This window comes from Ovis aries, chromosome 13 (assembly GCF_016772045.2).
Source record: "Ovis aries strain OAR_USU_Benz2616 breed Rambouillet chromosome 13, ARS-UI_Ramb_v3.0, whole genome shotgun sequence".
NCBI lineage: Eukaryota > Metazoa > Chordata > Mammalia > Artiodactyla > Bovidae > Ovis > Ovis aries.
This window is the reverse complement of record NC_056066.1, coordinates 65,697,650-65,714,430: the sequence shown is the minus strand read 5'-3', so window position 1 is coordinate 65,714,430 and position 16,781 is coordinate 65,697,650. Positions and strand designations below refer to the sequence as shown.

Sequence of the window (16,781 nt, the reverse complement as noted above, 5' to 3'; positions counted from 1 at the left end):
GAGAAATGAGAACCCCTCATAGAATCAGTTCACACTGAAGCGGGGTGACACCCACGTGGCCTGCGTGTCTCTCTGTGGCCTAGGCCTGCTGGGCAGAGTTTTGTGTCCATAGCTGACACTGAAGTTTAAACTGAGGAAACACTGACTACCTCTAAGAGTCAGTCTCCTTTCTGGCCATGACTTCATTTATAGCCTCTTTATGAAGGGATGTGTTTTATTTCCTATAAAGTTAGGCTAAGTTTGCTGCTGGCACCAAGAGAATCACAGCTTCTTATTTACTTGGGATCAGCTCAACCCTGACTCTGGCTTAGACTGTGGAATTTCACAGAATGACAGCCATTTCCATCAGATTGGCTTCTGGAGGCTTTGCTTGGTCCCCCCAGCCTGATGCTGGGAAAGATTGAAGGCAAAAAGAGAAGGGGGCGGCAGAGGATGAGATGGTTAGATGGCATCACCAACTCAATGGACACGCATTTGAGCAAACTCTGGAGATAGTGGAGGACAGAGGAGTCTGGTGGGTTACAGTCCATGGGGTCACAAAGAGTTGGACACGACTTAGCCACTAAACAACAGCAACAACCCAGGAATGACTCTGGGGACAGTGTGAAGCAGATGGACTAGTACACCAAAAAATTCCTGCAAAACTTCCTTGAACTTTCCATGGCAATGAAGTCCCTCGTGGACATATATGGGTGAGGGATTAAATGAAGAGAGGAAGGAAGATGTGGGCTCAGAATTATCAAGAATCCCAGCATTGGAAGAATGTATGGAGATCCGTGGGCTACGTAATTTTTTTCCTCAAAATTTTAGAATGTCTTGAACATTCTAGTTCCAAACTTTCGACCCACAAATAAGCTCCAATGGAAGTGAGATTTCAGTGATAATGAGTAAATGTTCACGTGCACACTGTTTGACTACACAGTTAAACTTTAAACTTCAAATGGGGGGAGGTGGGAGCGGGGTTCGGGATGGGGAACACGTGTACACCTGTGGCAGATTCATGTTGATGTGTGGCAAAACCAATACAATATTGTAGAGTAAAAAGAAAATCATAGTAATAATAAAATAAACTTCAAATAAAATATTCACTAAAGAACAATTCTTAGAGAGGTGAAGGCTTAGAAATGTGAGTGATTGGCGTAGGGGTGCTGGGGGAACTGGGTGGGTGACAGGAGAGAATCTGGGATCACCTAACCTCCCCCCAGACCCTGGCCATTTGGGAATGAGGTCTCCAGTCAGAGGAGACTGGGGCTGACCCCATGAGATTGTCCTCTGAGGGCCCTGGAGCCAGGACCAGGACACAGCGGCGGGGCCTGAGAGACCCCGAGGCCAGCTCTCCATGGGACAGTTGGAATTGTAGGTCCACAGAGGCAGGAGAGGCTCCAGTAGGGTCTTGGCCCACCCACCCCCAGGCTGACCCCCGACCGTCTCTCCCCACCCCCAGGTGGCTGTATGAGGGCCTGAGCCGGGAGAAAGCTGAGGAACTGCTGTTGCTGCCTGGGAACCACGGAGGGGCCTTCCTCATCCGGGAGAGCCAGACCAGGAGAGGTGGGTAAGCTCAGCGCCACCCTGGGCCCGTCCCTGTTGTGCCAAGAGCCAGGTGTGGTGTGCCTCGGGGGTGGCGGTAGGAGGCCAGGAGTGAAGGGCTGGAGACTGGCCCCGGAGCTGGGCGGCCTGTCTGACTGGCCGCATGCTGCGGCCTTGAGGCCCACCAGCAGCAGGGAAAGCGGCCTCCCCTGGTGGCTCCAGATGCAGGGGCCCGGGGCTTGATCCCGGTTGGGGAGCCAGTCTCCACATGCCACAGCTAAAGATCCCATGCGCTGCATCTGGGACCCGGTGCAGCCACATAAACAAATGAAAATATTTTTTAAAAAAAACGAGGCAGTGACCTGCATTGCGAAAAGTGGGTGTGAATGCCCACAGAAGGGATCCAGGCTCAGCCAACGCTTTGGCGACCAGGACTTACCACATAGTCAGAGGAGAGTGCAGTCATTCCCTGCCGTGACCAGCAATGGTTTTTCCTCCCCAAGACACAACAGGATCCTGATCTCTTGCAAAATGTTAACAAGTTGACAAGATCTCTGTGCTTTCCGTCATTAGCCAGTTGGAGCCAGAGAACCTACCAGGAGTCACCTCATGACCCTCCTCTCTTTGCTGTGCAGATGGGGAAACAGAAGCCCACAGAGGGATAGAGACCTGTCACACTGCACCTCCAAATGGGGCCTCTCCCACCCCAGGTTCAGGGCCTTTGCAAACAAAACACGAAGTCAAGTCTGTCTCTGATACCCTTGCTTACTCTCTGAACTGCAGCCGGGCGTCCCTTATGGCAGGAACGAGAGGAACAGTGTTCACATTTATGTTAGGCCCTTTAATTGCCTTCACACAACCCTGTTGCAGGGGCAGGGATTATACTTTTAATGTTCCCATTTTACAGATGAGGAAACTGAGACTTAGAGAAGAGAAATGATTTGCCTAGGGAGACACAGATAATAAGTGCAGAGCTGGCATTCAAACCCAGCTGAGGTTCATCTCACTTCAGACCCCCAAGAGAGGCCCACCTGTGATGATAATGGTGATTCATTGCAACCTCAGGGATGGAAGTTGCCCTCTGCGCTTGCCCTAAACTGAACTATGACGCATCGTCAGGGGCGTACTCAGTGCTCTACTCAAGTCTCCCTCCTGGGGCTCCTTCCAGCACCTCTTTGCCTCTCCTTTCCTTTCTTTGGGAGCCCCCTCCCCACTCTACCTCTCCCCAGCCCCTTCTGCTGGTTTCCAGAAAGTACCAGCATCACCCCCTCACACACACCAGTAGGCTGACCAGGGTCGGGGGCTGGCTCGAGTGCAGTAGCTACAAACAGGAAACCATAGCGGTGCTGTTGGGGGCAGGGGTGCTGCAGACCAGGCCCCAGTGAGCTTGAGAAGCCACAGGAAGTGCTCCAGTGCTCAGCTGCCCCACCCCCACTCCTTCTCTGGCCTGGTTGAACCCCAAGAGCATAGTGACCGGAACTTATTGCCACTCTGCCCCCTTTCTAAGAAGGTACCAGGAGGAACCAGTGGAGAAATAAAGGAGAAAGCAGATAAGAATCCATAGGGTCTTTTTTTTTCCTTCTGGTTTTATTGAGACATAACTGATATCCAGCACTGTATAAGTTTAAGATGTAAAGGGAAAAAAAAAAAAAAAAAGATGTAAAGGATCCATAAGATCTCTAAGGATCCACAAAACTGTTGGGATTAAGGTTAGATTTGACTCTAAGGTTTCCCACAGCAACGCCAGAAGGGATTAGTACAGAAGGCAGCTCTCATCAAAAAAGAAAGAAAATTGCCAATTCTGCAGGAAAGGTAGCAGTTTCCCAATACTAATTTTTGATCTCTCATCTGGGGCTTCGTTTTGGAGAATGCTTGTCAAGAAAATGGGTCACGACCCATTTGTGGGTCAAGAAATCAGGTTAATTCGGTGGTTATAGACCAGTGGGTCTCAAACCTGGGTGGCCATCAGAATCACCTGGAGAGTTTATTAGACCAAAGACCTGATCCAGGCAGTTCTGATTTGGTAAGTCTGGGGCCTGAGAGTTTGCCTGTCCAAGTTTGCAGTTGATGCTTGCTGCTGCTAGTCTGGGAACCACACTTTAAGACCTAGACCTTAATGGGCTTCCCAGGTGGCTCAGTGGTAAAGAACCCGCCTGCAAATGCAGGAGGTGCAAGAGATGTAGGTTCGATCCCTGGATCAGGAAGATCCTCTGGAGTAGGAGACAGCAACCCACTCCAGTATTCTTGCCTGGAATATCCCATGGACAGAGGAGCATGGTGGGCTACAGTCCAGGGGATCACAAAGAGTCAGACACGACTGATCTAGATACCTTGGCTATGTATTGGAATCATCTGGGGGAGATTTATAAATTACTGATGCCTGCCCTCCACCCCCAGAGTTACTGATTTAATTGGTCAGGGGTGTGGCCTGGGCCCTGGAAGCTATAAAAGCCCCCTACCCCCCAACCCTGGGTGATTCTGATGTGCAGCCAAGGTTGAGACTCATTAAGCTGGTGAATCTGGACTGGTGAGTGTTTAAAGTGAAATACAGTTGAAACATTAGGGTGCCTCACTGGGGTTGGGGAAAATACTACTTCATCAAACTTTTGTTTTCAATCATTTTAACGGTGTCCTGGGTCACAATGTAAAATTTCATGCTGTGGTTTGTGGTAAAAAAAAAAGTTTGACACTAAAGCTGTAGGGGCCCAAGTGACGCCATAGGATGGTGGTTCTGAGACCCGAGTGTACAGGAATCGTCAGGGAAACATCTTGCCAGCGTGTTCCTGGGCCCCACCGCAGACCTGCCGAATAGAACTGTGGGGCACAAGGTCAGAAATCTGCTTCCGTCATAAGCTCTCCGGCTGCTTCTCCTGTTCTTTTAAGTTGGAAAACACAGTTCCAGTCTAGGGAACCCAAAATCAAGTAATGAGAGACAGCGTCTTTCATGTTTCATAATGCATCTTGTCGTCTATAATGGTAATTAACTGTTGACTGAGTGGATGAGACCAGGATCAGCTTTTCTTTGGCCCAAGGTGCGGACGTACCTCTGGGAGGGAAATTCTACAGGGGCTTTGAGTCTGTGGATGGACCAAGGAGGAAGTCCTGGGGCACTGAGCTCCCAAGAACACAACTCAGGGCCTGGTGTCGGGCGGGGAAGAGGCCTCTACATCTTCCTGAGAGTCCCTCTGGCGTACCTTGTGTTTTAGGGAGCCATGGCAGGGTCCGAGTCAGGCTGAAAATCTTGGTCTGAGGAGGGGCTCGAAGGGCTTCTGGAGGTACCAGGACTGTTCCAGAGGTCAGCGCCAGGACCAGACCCCAAGAGCACCACCCTCTTACCTTCCTACTGTCCTACAGTGTGTTGATACTCTATTGAGCATAAGAGATTGATGAGCCGTACACACTTCCTCCCTGAGGGGCTCACCTCTGTCAGCTGATAAGCATCTTCTCTGAGTCAGGCCTGCTAAATTGTGGTTCCTGCCCTCAGGCTCCAGACAATTGAGGGGCCAAGGTGCAGCATCCTCCAGGCTCTTGGCTTCTCTGAGGTCTCAGTGGAAGTTCAGAGCTTTTAGTCTAATCCCTCACACTACTGTGGACCCCTCGCCTCCTCCTGGCATCATCATCAGAACACCTGGGAAAACACGTGCCTGACCCCACAGGTCACTGCAGGCCAGCCTGTGACATAGGCCAAGCCTGCCTGAGCTTCCTGCAACCCCAGTACCTTGCCTTTTCCCCTATGGGTCTCCCAATGGCCCTGCACCAGACGCAGCTCCCACAGCCTGGCTTCCGGCCCACTGCCTACCAAAATGCTCCATGAACAAACACTCCTTGTTCTTTCCATTGCTGCACCCTTGCACACAAGCCTCCCTCGGCCTGGAGAGCCCCCTCCTCCGTTTTTCCACTTGGCCAACTCCTACTCATCCTTCACAACCCATCGCAATGTCATGTCCCCAGGTTGTTTTCTGCCTTTTGCTCTCAATTTCCATAGCTACCTGAAAAGACCTCTTCTGTAGCCGCAACACATTTATTTCTTAAAGTCAGGTGTGTGGTCTAAGAGCAGGGGAGCTAAACGTAAGGATGAGGACCATAAAGGAAAATTCTGGCTGAGGCATGTGCCCCACAGAACGTGCCCCAGAGAACGAAGTTCTGATTACTTGTGTCCGGGGCTCACGCAGTGCCAGCTCCTGCTCAACAGATATTTACTGGATAAATGGATGAGTGAATGAGTGCATGTATGTACGTTGAGGGGAAGAGAGAGGGTGAAGAACCGCGGTAGGGTAGACTGCCCCTTCACACCATCTGTGCTCAGCAGTTGGAGTACAAATGGTGGCAAGAACTCCTCGGGTCTGCTTTTGTCACGCCTGTGTGTTCATCACTGAAATTCAGTAATTCACTCAGCAAATATTGCATGGTGACTGTGCCAGCTGCTGTTGTAAGTGGTGGGGATTCAACAACAGAAAAAGCAAAATACCTGCCCACAGTTTGGTTGGCAGCATGAATAGTGAACAAGTAGTCATTAAGCGTCTGATCATGGCAAGTGCTCTGGAGTAGGAAATGGCAACCCACTCCAGTGTTCTTGCCTGGAAAATTCCATGGACAAAGGAGCCTGGCGGGCTGCAGTCCATGGGGTTGCGGAGTCAGACACGTCTGAGCACACCCAGCAGCCCAGCAAGCACCACAAAGGAACAATAAAGCAGCAGTTAGGAGGAACCAAGTAAACAGGAGCATCCTCTGTGGGAGGCAGGTGTGTGCCGGAAGCAGATTCAAGGTCACCAAAAGTCAGGTCACACAAGGTGTGGCCAGGGTGAGGGCTTCCGGTTAATTTTAAATGTGACAGGGAGGGTTCTAAGCAGGGGAGTGACATGATCTGATCCCTATACTGGGCAAAGAGAGGATCTGGCAGGGGATGAGGTGAAAGTGGGAAGCCACAGTAAGAAGTGGTTGGTTTCCAGATTTGTTCTGAGCGTAGCCAGTACATTCAGGTTTTTCTGTAGGGCTGGAAGAGAGATTAAGAGAGAATGGAAGCTCTGAGGGATGATGCTGGGGTTAGGAGCTTAGTAATGGGTGAATCGTGCTGCTGTTTTGTGAGATGGGAAGATGGTGGGCAAATAAATTAGAACCATCCCTTGTGAGACTCACCATTGGTTATATGATGGGTGGAGTAGTGTTGAGGGAGAGCTGGGGCTTCTCCCAGGCAGAGAACGAGCTCTGGAGGGTTGTCTGAGTAGGAACTGAGTTGTAAAAGGAAGACTGGTGTTGACTCAGGTGGAAGAGTGTTCCATATAAAGGGGACAATGTGAGCCAAGAGGCAGAGAATGGATCAGGAGTATTGGATGCTTGCTATATGACAGACCCTGCTGAATGTTTTATCTACTTTACCATCTGAATCCTTGTGGCAATCTTCTGACACAGGGACAATTCTGATCCCCCTTTATAGATGCAGAAACAAATCTGAGAGGTCAAATAATGTCTTAGAGTTAGGTAGGGTTATAGTATGCAGGGGTGTTATAGGGTGTGACTCTATGGGATGTGAACCCAGATAGTCCAAGTTTAAAAGATGTCCTGAAGCTGAGAGGCAGCAGTAGATATTTGGGACTGGCTGCAGCGTGCAGTGAGGTGGGACGGCAGGGTACCAGGCACACAGAGCGGTCGCAGATGCCTTGGGAGGAGGCCTGTCCCCACATGGGGTTGACAGAGCTTATTATCTCTGAGTCTACCCGTCAGGTTCTCAGTGTGGCTGTGAGGACCCTCCCTGGTTCTGGTAACTGTGGTGACAGTGGCCGAGATGGGGTGGCTGGAGAACCAGGCCCCATAGAGGAACTTGGTCACTTCGTTCAGCTCACTGGTTGGCCTCCAGAGACTATTTTCAGATATGTAGTCCTTTCCCAACCAGAGAACTTTTTCAGGGTGACAACACAGCTCCAGAAGAGAGACTTCTCCTTTTTCAAAAAAAGTTTGGTTACTTTTGGCTGCTCTGGGTCTTCATGGCTGCGAAGACTTTCTGGCGCGGTGGTAAGCAGGGGCCACTCTCTGTCACAGTGCTCGGCTTCTCGTCGCAGTGGCTTCTCTCATCGCAGAGCACAGGCTCTAGGTGAGCAGCCCTCGGTGCTTGCAGCACAGGGGCTCAGCAGCTCTGGGGCGTGTGGAATCTTCCCTGACCAGGGGTTGAACCGGTGTCCCCTGCACTGGCAGGCGGACTTTCAGCTGCTGGACCACCAGGGAAGCCCCAGAAGAGATTCTTAAAGATACAAAGTCAAGGTGTCTCCAGAGTGAAATAGAAGACGAAGAAAAGGACGCAGGGACCCTACTCCATACTTCTCAAAGTATACTGACTTCGTAGCCCGTAGCCTTGCTAAATTCGCTTATTAGTTCTAGTAGCTTTTTTGTAGGTTCCTTAGGATTTTCTACATATATGATCCCACATTATCTATAAATACTTTAATTATTTTCCAGCTCATAGAACTTTTGTTTCTTTTTTTCTTGATTGCACTTGCTACGACCTCTAGTATATAACAAGTAAAGTTGTAAGAACATTCTTGCTCTGTTCTTAATCTTAGAAGGAAAAGTTTAGTCTTTCCCATTAAGTATGATTTTACTTATAGATTTTTCACAGATCCTCTAGGTCAGGTTACAAGGACGTACCCTTCTGTGATAGCAGTATAGTTCCCCAATAATGTCTAGGTCCCAATTCCTGAAACCAGTGAGTATGAATTACCTTACACTGCAAGAGAGAGTTTGTTGATGTGACTAAGGGTTTTGAGATGGGGAGATTATGGTGGATTATCCAGATGAGCCCAATGAAATCACAAGGGTCTTTACAAGAGGGAGGCAAGAGGGTAGGAATAAAGATGGAATAAGGGGCCATGAACTAAGGAATGCCGGTGGCTTCTAGAAACTGAAAAGCCAAACAAAGGGGTTCTCCCCTAGAGGCTGCAGAAGACATACAGGCTTGCTGATACCTTGATTTTTGTTTAGTGAAACCCATTTCAGATTTTTGACCCCCAGCATTGTAAAATAATCCACCCTTGTTGTTTTAAACCTCTAAATATATGGTAACTTGTTACAGCAGCCACAGGAAACTATTACACCTCCTATCTGTAGTTTTAGTTTTTAAAAAATCATAATTGAACTGTGTCAAATTATTTTTCTACATTTCTCCAGGTGATCGTTTCCCTCCCACTCCCTTTATTCTACTGATATAGTGAGTTAACAATGATGTTCAGTTTTTAAATCAACTTGTATTCCTGGGATAAAGTCAATTTAGTCATATTGTGTTATCGTTTTTATGTATTGCTGGGTACAGTTTGCTAACAGTGTGTTAAGGATTTTTTTGTCTATATATATGTGTATATGTATATATATATGTTATGTTGCTATAGTTTTCTCATAACGTTTTTGTCTGGTTTTTATAGCAAGTTAATTGGTGATCTCATAAAATGAGTAGGAAAATGCTGCCTTCTCTATTTTAAGAGAATTTGTATAAACTTGAAATTATTTCTTATTAAATGTTTGATAGGACTCACAAGTGAAGCCATCTGGGCCCAGAGTCGTCTTTGCAGCAAGTTTTAAAATTATGAATTCAACTTCTGCAAATAGATATAGGTCTATGCAAATTTTCTATTTCTTGCATCAGTGTTGGTAATTTGTGTCATTTAAGGATTTGTCCATTTCATCCAAGCTGTAGAATTTATTGGCATAGAGTTGTTCATGCCCTTACCCTTTTAATGTGTGTAGGATCTATTCTGTGGTGATGTCCCCTCTTCCTGATGTTGGCAATGTGTGTGTGTGGTTTTTTCCTTTTTTTCTTGATCAGTCTAGCTCGAGTTTTATCAATTTTATCAATCTTTTCGAAGAATCAGCATTTGATTTTTCTCTATTTTTCCTATTTTCTCTATGTTTCCTATTTTTTATTTCTGCTTTATTTCCTTCTATAAAAATCTACTTTTTCCAGCTTTTTAAGGTAGAAACTTTATTTTATGCCTTTCTTTTCTTCAAATGTGAGGTTTAAAGCTACAAGTGTACTTTTAAGTCCTGATTTAGCTGAGCTTACAAATTTTTCTTTGGTTAAAAATATTTTCTAGTTTTGCTTGTAATTTCCTCAATCTCTGGGTTATTTCCAAGTATCTGGGAATTTTCCACATATGTTTTTGTTATTAATTTATAACTTAATTGTTGTAGTCAGAAAACATACCTTTAATTATTTCAGTACTTTTAAGTTTGTTTTTATGGCCCAGTCTACAGTCTGCCTTGAATATTCCAGTGTGCACTTGTTGGGTCCAGTGTTTATTAATTAAGCCAAATGGGCTGATTGCATTGTTCAACTATTCTATTTCCCTACTGATTTTCTATCCTATCAAGTACTGAGCGAGGAGTGTTGAAATCTCCAGTTATGATTATGGACATCTCTTTCTTCTGTTAATACTCTCGGCTTTGCTTCTGTATCTTTAATCTCTGTGATTGAGTGCATGCAAATGCAGGACATCCTCTTATCTCTGATAATATTGTTGGTCCGGAATTCTACTTTTCTGATATCAATATAATCACTCCAGCCGCCCTATGATTAATGTTTGCATGATACATATTTTTCATCTTTTACTTTTAGCCTATGTTTTAATAGTCAAAATGTGTTTATCAAGTAGTTGTATTGTTTTTTAAATATATATTTATTTATTTGGCTACATGGAGTCTTAGTTGTGGCATGTGGGATCTGGTTCCCCGACCAGGAATCGAACCCAGGCCCCCTACATTAGGAGCTCAGAGTCTTAGCCTCTGGACCACCAAGGAAGTCCCAAGTAGTTGTATTTTTAAAATACAGTTTGAAAAATCTCTGCCTTTTAATGGAGGATTTAGACCACTTCCTCCAAGTAAAAGCTTCCTAAAACCAAGCAGTGCCTGTGGTTTGGGAAATTCCCTCCTGCATACGTTGGCATTCCACAGGGAAAGGTTAAGTGACAGGGCCACTGCCTCTTCTTCCAGGTTCTCTGTGCCAGTCTTCTCATCTGTAAAGTGGGGATAATTGTACCTACCTTATAGGGTGGTTATGAGAATTATATCCCATATAAAAGGTGCATAGTAAGCACTCAATAAATGAAAGCTACAGATAGCTTTAGATCCTTCAGTTCAGTTCAGTTCAGTCGCTCAGTTGTGTCCGACTGTTTGTGACCCCATGAATTGCAGCACGCCAGGCCTCCCTGTCCATCACCAACTCCCGGAGTTCACTCAGACTCACGTCCATCGAGTCCGTGATGCCATCCAGCCATCTCATCCTCGGTCGTCCCCTTCTCCTCCTGCCCCCAATACCTCCCAGCATCAGAGTCTTTTCCAGTGAGTCAACTCTTCGATCAGGTGGCCAAAGTACTGGAGTTTCAGCTTTAGCATCATTCCTTCCAAAGAAATCCCAGGGCTGATCTCCTTCAGAATGGACTGGTTGGATCTCCTTGCAGTCCAAGGGACTCTCAAGAGTCTTCTCCAACACCACAGTTCAAAAGCATCAATTCTTCAGCGCTCAGCCTTCTTCACAGTCCAACTCTCACAGCCATACATGAGCACTGGAAAAACCATAGCCTTGACTAGACGGACCTTAGTCGGCAAAGTAATGTCTCTGCTTTTGAATATGCTATCTAGGTTGGTCATAACTTCTCTTCCAAGGAGTAAGCATCTTTTAATTTCATGGCTGCAATCACCATCTGCAGTGATTTTTGAGCCCCCAAAAATAATGTCTGACACTGTTTCCCCATCTATTTGCCATGAAGTGTTTGGACCGGATGCCATGATCTTCGTTTTCTGAATGTTGAGCTTTAAGCCAACTTTCTCACTGTCCTCTTTCACTTTCATCAAGAGGCTTTTAGCTCCTCTTCACTTTCTGCCATAAGGGTGGTGTCATCTGCATATCTGAGGTTATTGATATTTCTCCTGGCAATCTTGATTCCAGCTTGTGTTTCTTCCAGTCCAGCATTTCTCATGATGTACTCTGCATATAAGTTAAATAAGCAGGGTGACAATATACAGCCTTGATGTACTCCTTTTCCTATTTGGAACCAGTCTGTTGTTCCATGTCTAGTCCTAACTGTTGCTTCCTGACCTGCATATAAGTTTCTCAAGAGGCAGGTCAGGTGCTCTGTATTCCCATCTCTTTCAGAATTTTCCAGTTTATTGTGATCCACACAGTCAAAGGCTTTGGCATAGTCAATAAAGCAGAAATGGATGTTTTTCTGGAACTCTCTTGCTTTTTCAATGATCCAGCAGATGTTGGCAATTTGATCTCTGGTTCCTCTGCCTTTTCTAAAACTAGCTTGAACATCAGGAAGTTCACGGTTCACATATTGTTGAAGCCTGGCTTGGAGAATTTTGAGCATTACTTTACTAGCCTGTGAGATGAGTGCAATTGTTCGGTAGCTTGAGCATTCTTTGGCATTGCCTTTCTTTGGAATTGGAATGAAAACTGACTTTTCCAGTCCTGTGGCCACTGCAGAGTTTTCCAAATTTGCTGGCATATGGAGTGCAGCACTTTCACAGCATCATCTTTCAGGATTTGAAGTAGCTCAACTGGAATTCCATCACCTCCACTAGCTTTGTTCGTAGTGATGCTTTCTAAGGCCCACTTGACTTCACATTCCAGGATGTCTGGCTCTAGATGAGTGATCACACCATGGTGATTATCTGGGTCGTGAAGATCTTTTTTGTACAGTTCTTCTGTGTATTCTTGCCATCTCTTCTTAATATCTTCTGCTTCTGTTAGGTCCATACCATTTCTGTCCTTTATTGAGCCTATCTTTGCATGAAATGTTCACTTGGTATCTCTAATTTTCTTGAAGAGATCTCTAGTCTTTCCCATTCTGTTGTTTTCCTCTATTTCTTTGCATTGATCGCTGAAGAAGGCTTTCTTATCTCTTCTTGCTATTCTTTGGAACTCTGCATTCAGATGCTCATATCTTTGCTTTTCTCCTTTGCTTTTCGCTTCTCTTCTTTCACAGCTATTTGTAAGGCCTCCCCATTTTGCTTTTTTGCATTTCTTTTCCATGGGGATGGTCTTGATCCCTGTCTCCTGTACAATGTCACGAACCTCATTCCATAGTTCATCAGGCATTCTATGTATCAGATCTAGGCCCTTAAATCTATTTCTCACATCCACTGTATAATCATAAGGGATTTGATTTAGGTCATACCTAAATGGTCTAGCAGTTTTCCCTACTTTCTTCAATTTAAGTCTGAATTTGGCAATAAGGAGTTCATGATCTGAGCCACAGTCAGCTCCCTGTCTTGTTTTTGCTGACTGTATAGAGCTTCTCCATCTTTGGCTGCAAAGAATATAATCAATCTGATTTCAGTGTTGACCGTCTGGTGATGTCCATGTGTAGAGTCTTCTCTTGTGTTGTTGGAAGAGGGTGTTTGCTATGACCAGTGCATTTTCTTGGCAAAACTGTATTAGTCTTTGCCCTGCTTAGATAGTAATAATAAATTACCATTATACCACTAAAAAACCCTCTTCCTGTTTCACTTTGAATTAAAGATTTTAAAATTTAAAAAATAAAAAAAAATAATAATTTTATTTATCTATTTTTGACTGATCTGGGTCTTCATTGCTGCGCATGGGCTTGCTCTAGCTGTGGATGCTCTTCATTGTGGTGTGTGGTCTTGTCATTGTGGTGGCTTCTCGCAGAACACAGGCTGTAGGCAGGCGGCTTCAGAAGCTGTAGCATGTGGCTCAGCAGCTGCAGCTCCTGGGCTGTGGAGCACAGGCTCAGTAGTTGTGGCCCACGGGCTTAATCGCCCCTCGGCATGTGGGATCTTCCCGGATCGGGGGTCAAATTCATGTCTCCTGCAACGGCAGGGAGATTCTTTACCACTGAGCCACCAGGGGAGCCCCCCTTTCGCTTTGATGAAGTGTTGACTGAAGAAATGAATCCCATGCTAAAGTTATAGAGAGCTCTCATATGTATCCTCATCTGCTGAAAATTACTATTCTAGGCCTGACTTTATATAGTTACAATTTTATATAGTCCTTTTTTTCTCTATTTTTCAACCTTGGCCAGTTATCTGTGTCTTGTTGAAACCTATCATCTGTATACTTTAAACATTTGCATTTTCATTTCATATAAATTATATCTCAATAAAGTTTATTTTTAAAACTAAAACAGGCAATTCCCTGGTGGCCCAGTGGTTAGGATTCTGGGCTTTCACTGCTATGGCCCAGCTTCAATCCCTGGTCTGGGAACTGATATCCCACAAGCCACATGGCATGACCAAAACTACCAGTTCAGTTCAGTTGCTCAGTCGTGTCCAGCTCTTTGCGACCCCATAAACCGCAGCACGCCAGGCCTCCCTGTCCATCACCAACTCCCGAAGTTTACCCACACTCATGTCCATCGAGTCGGTGATGCCATCCAGCCATCTCATCCCCTGTCGTCCCCTTCTCCTCCTACCCCCGATCCCTCCCAGCATCAGGGTCTTTTCCAACGAGTCAACTCTTCACATGAGGTGGCCAAAGTACTGGAGTTTCAGCCTCAGCATCAGTCCTTCAAATGAACACCCAGGACTGGTCTCCTTTAGGATGCACCACGCGCCCCTAGAAAAAAAAAACTGGAAAAATTCTGTCTCTTGCATCAGTGTATATACCCTCCATGCATGAAGCTCCAATACTTTGGCCGCCTGACACAAAGAGCCACCTCATTGGAAAAGACCCTGATGTGGGGAAAGATTGAAAACAAAAGGAGAAGAGGGGAGCAGAGGACAAGATGGTTATATATCTGACTCGGTGGACGTGAATCACTGACTCAATGGACATGAATTTGAGCAGACTCCAGGAGAGAGCGGAGGACACCAGAGCCTGGCATGCTACAGTCCATGGGGTCGCAAAGAGTCGGACATGACTTAGTGACTGAACAACAGCGATAGGTTACAGACTAATAAAAGCAACACCCATATGCCCAACCTTTCAGCGTAGGGGGGAAACGGTGCGTCGTTGCTTTGAAGCCCCCTGCCTGCTTCCCTGTGTTGATCAGTTTCTTTTCTTCCTAGCTTTGCCACACATGCAATATAGTCAATATAGTCTCGGCTGCCTCTGAGCTTTATATAAATAGAATCATACTGAACGTATGCTCCTGTGACTTGCTGTTTCTGCTCATTATTTATAACATTCACCTATGCTTGTGTGCATGGTGGTTATTAACTTTTACTGCAGAATAGTGGGGCTTCCCTGGTGCCTCGAATGGCAAAGAATCTGCAACACAGGAGACCTGGGTTTGACCCCAGCATCAGGAAGATCCCCTGGAAAAGGAAATGGCAACCCACTTCAGTATTCTTGCCTGGGAAATTCCATGGACACAAAAGCCTGGAGGCCAATAGTCCGTGGGGTGGGTCACAGTCGGACACTACTGAGCGACTACCACTGTCACTGAAGAGTGTTACTTTCTAGAATCCGCCGTTCTCTTGAGTGCATATGGGCTCTTTGCTGTCTGGGGCTTTTCTGAACATTGCTGCTCTGAATATTTTTGGTTTTGTATTGGCAAGGGATCATGCTGGGATGGAACTACTGGGTTGTGAGGTATGGGCACGTTCAACTCAACTAGTTAATGCCAGCTGTTTCCCAAGTGGCTTATACTGACTTACCTTTCCACAAGCAGGCTAAGAATTCTTTTTTCTCCGCATCCTTGCTGACATCTACTGATCACATTCTAAAACGCTTCTGTCCACTTGGGTCTTTATAATAACAGCCAACACTTAATGCTCACTTCAGCTGTGGCAGGCCCTGTTCTGAGCACTCTGTGTGCCTGATCTCATCTTATCCTCGCGAGAGCCCTAGCTGTTATGAATGTGTTATTTGCGAACAAGAGAGCAAGTCTTTGTCTTTCCCCTCTGCCTCCCCTTCTGTCTGAGCCTGGTGGCCACTCTCTGTGGCCATTTCGCATGTTCCTTCTCCCGTCCTGGGCAGGGCTGGGTCCCAGCACGGCCTTAGTCCTACCCAGAGCCTCTCCTCCTCAGGCTGTTACTCCCTGTCGGTCCGCCTCAGCCGCCCTGCCTCCTGGGACCGGATCAGACACTACAGGATCCAGCGCCTTGACAATGGTTGGCTGTACATCTCACCACGCCTCACCTTCCCCTCGCTCCTGGCCCTGGTGGACCATTACTCCGGTACGGCTGCCCCCCACCTCCTATGAGAGTAGATGGGGATTTGGGCTTTGGGGGCAGTCAGTCATCTCTTGGACACTTTACCTGCTGGAGAATATCCAGACAGAAGAGGGACCGCCCCTTTCTCCATGCCAGTCCCTGTGCCAAATAACGCAGCCTGGGAGCCCCGGCTTCACCTCACACCAGCAGACCCACTCAGATGTCCTGTGGGCGTGTGGGCCAGAACCTCACCCAGCACTGTGGTTTTGAGTCAAGGTCCTCCACGGCTGGCACGGTTCTCTCCGCAGGAATTAGGCCCACAGCTGTTGTTACTGTGGAATTTAGTCAGTTTGTAGCATCTTCTGGTGCCTGTCCTATAACAGCACAGTGTCAGAGGCAGAGAGGAAAGACCACTGCTGAGAAAACTGATCAGGGAGTTTCTGGACAGCTGTTCCAGGCAGCAGATACCAACCGAACAAGTGGAGACTGATCACTCTTTAGCCTTCTTCTTTCCAAAGCACTTTCCTAATCAGAAAACTCGGGCTCAAAGAGGTCCCTCAACTGACCCAAAAATCACACAGCAAATTAAGTCTCCCTAGTTAGCCCGGAATCTTTGACTGCATCTCAGCTTCCAGATGAACAGTTTGGGGCTCCCAGTCCCACTAGCTAAGTGTGGAAGGCTGTCAGGGTGAGGGTGGCTGGCTGGCGAGGGAAGCAGGGCTGGAGTCAGCCAGGTCAAAGGTCTAGGTCTCTTCTCAGAGCTGGCGGATGACATCTGCTGCCTCCTCAAGGAGCCCTGTGCCCTGCGGAGGGCTGGCCCACTCCCTGGCAAGGCCATACCCCCACCTGTGACTGTGCAGGCGACACCACTCAACTGGAAAGAGCTGGACAGGTGAGGGGGTCCTGGAATGGGAAGTGGAACAAAGAGTTAGAAGGACCCACCCCTGGGAACCTGGACTGGGGGCGTCACCTTCAGGGACACCTGGGAGCCACTAAGCATCCTCTGAACTCAGAGGCCAGCCCAGGCTCAGCGGGTCTGCTGGGGGGACCAACAGGGATGCCAAAGCGGGCACGGATACTGGGCATGCCTGGACACCAAGGTGGCCAGGGTGGAAGGGCAGACATATGGGATACCACAGAGTACCAGCCCT

The 16,781-nt window shown here is 47.0% G+C and overlaps 1 protein-coding gene across 1 annotated transcript in view; it reads left to right on the top strand.

Annotated features, from left to right (window-relative positions):
• Positions 1 to 16,781, top strand: part of SLA2 (Src like adaptor 2) — a 28,248-nt gene that overhangs the window by 9,135 nt on the left and 2,332 nt on the right. The window contains exons 5-7 of the mRNA XM_012189153.4: positions 1,445 to 1,548; positions 15,505 to 15,654; positions 16,390 to 16,522. Coding sequence (XP_012044543.1) covers positions 1,445 to 1,548; positions 15,505 to 15,654; positions 16,390 to 16,522 — 387 coding nt within the window. The remainder of the gene's footprint in view (positions 1 to 1,444; positions 1,549 to 15,504; positions 15,655 to 16,389; positions 16,523 to 16,781) is intronic.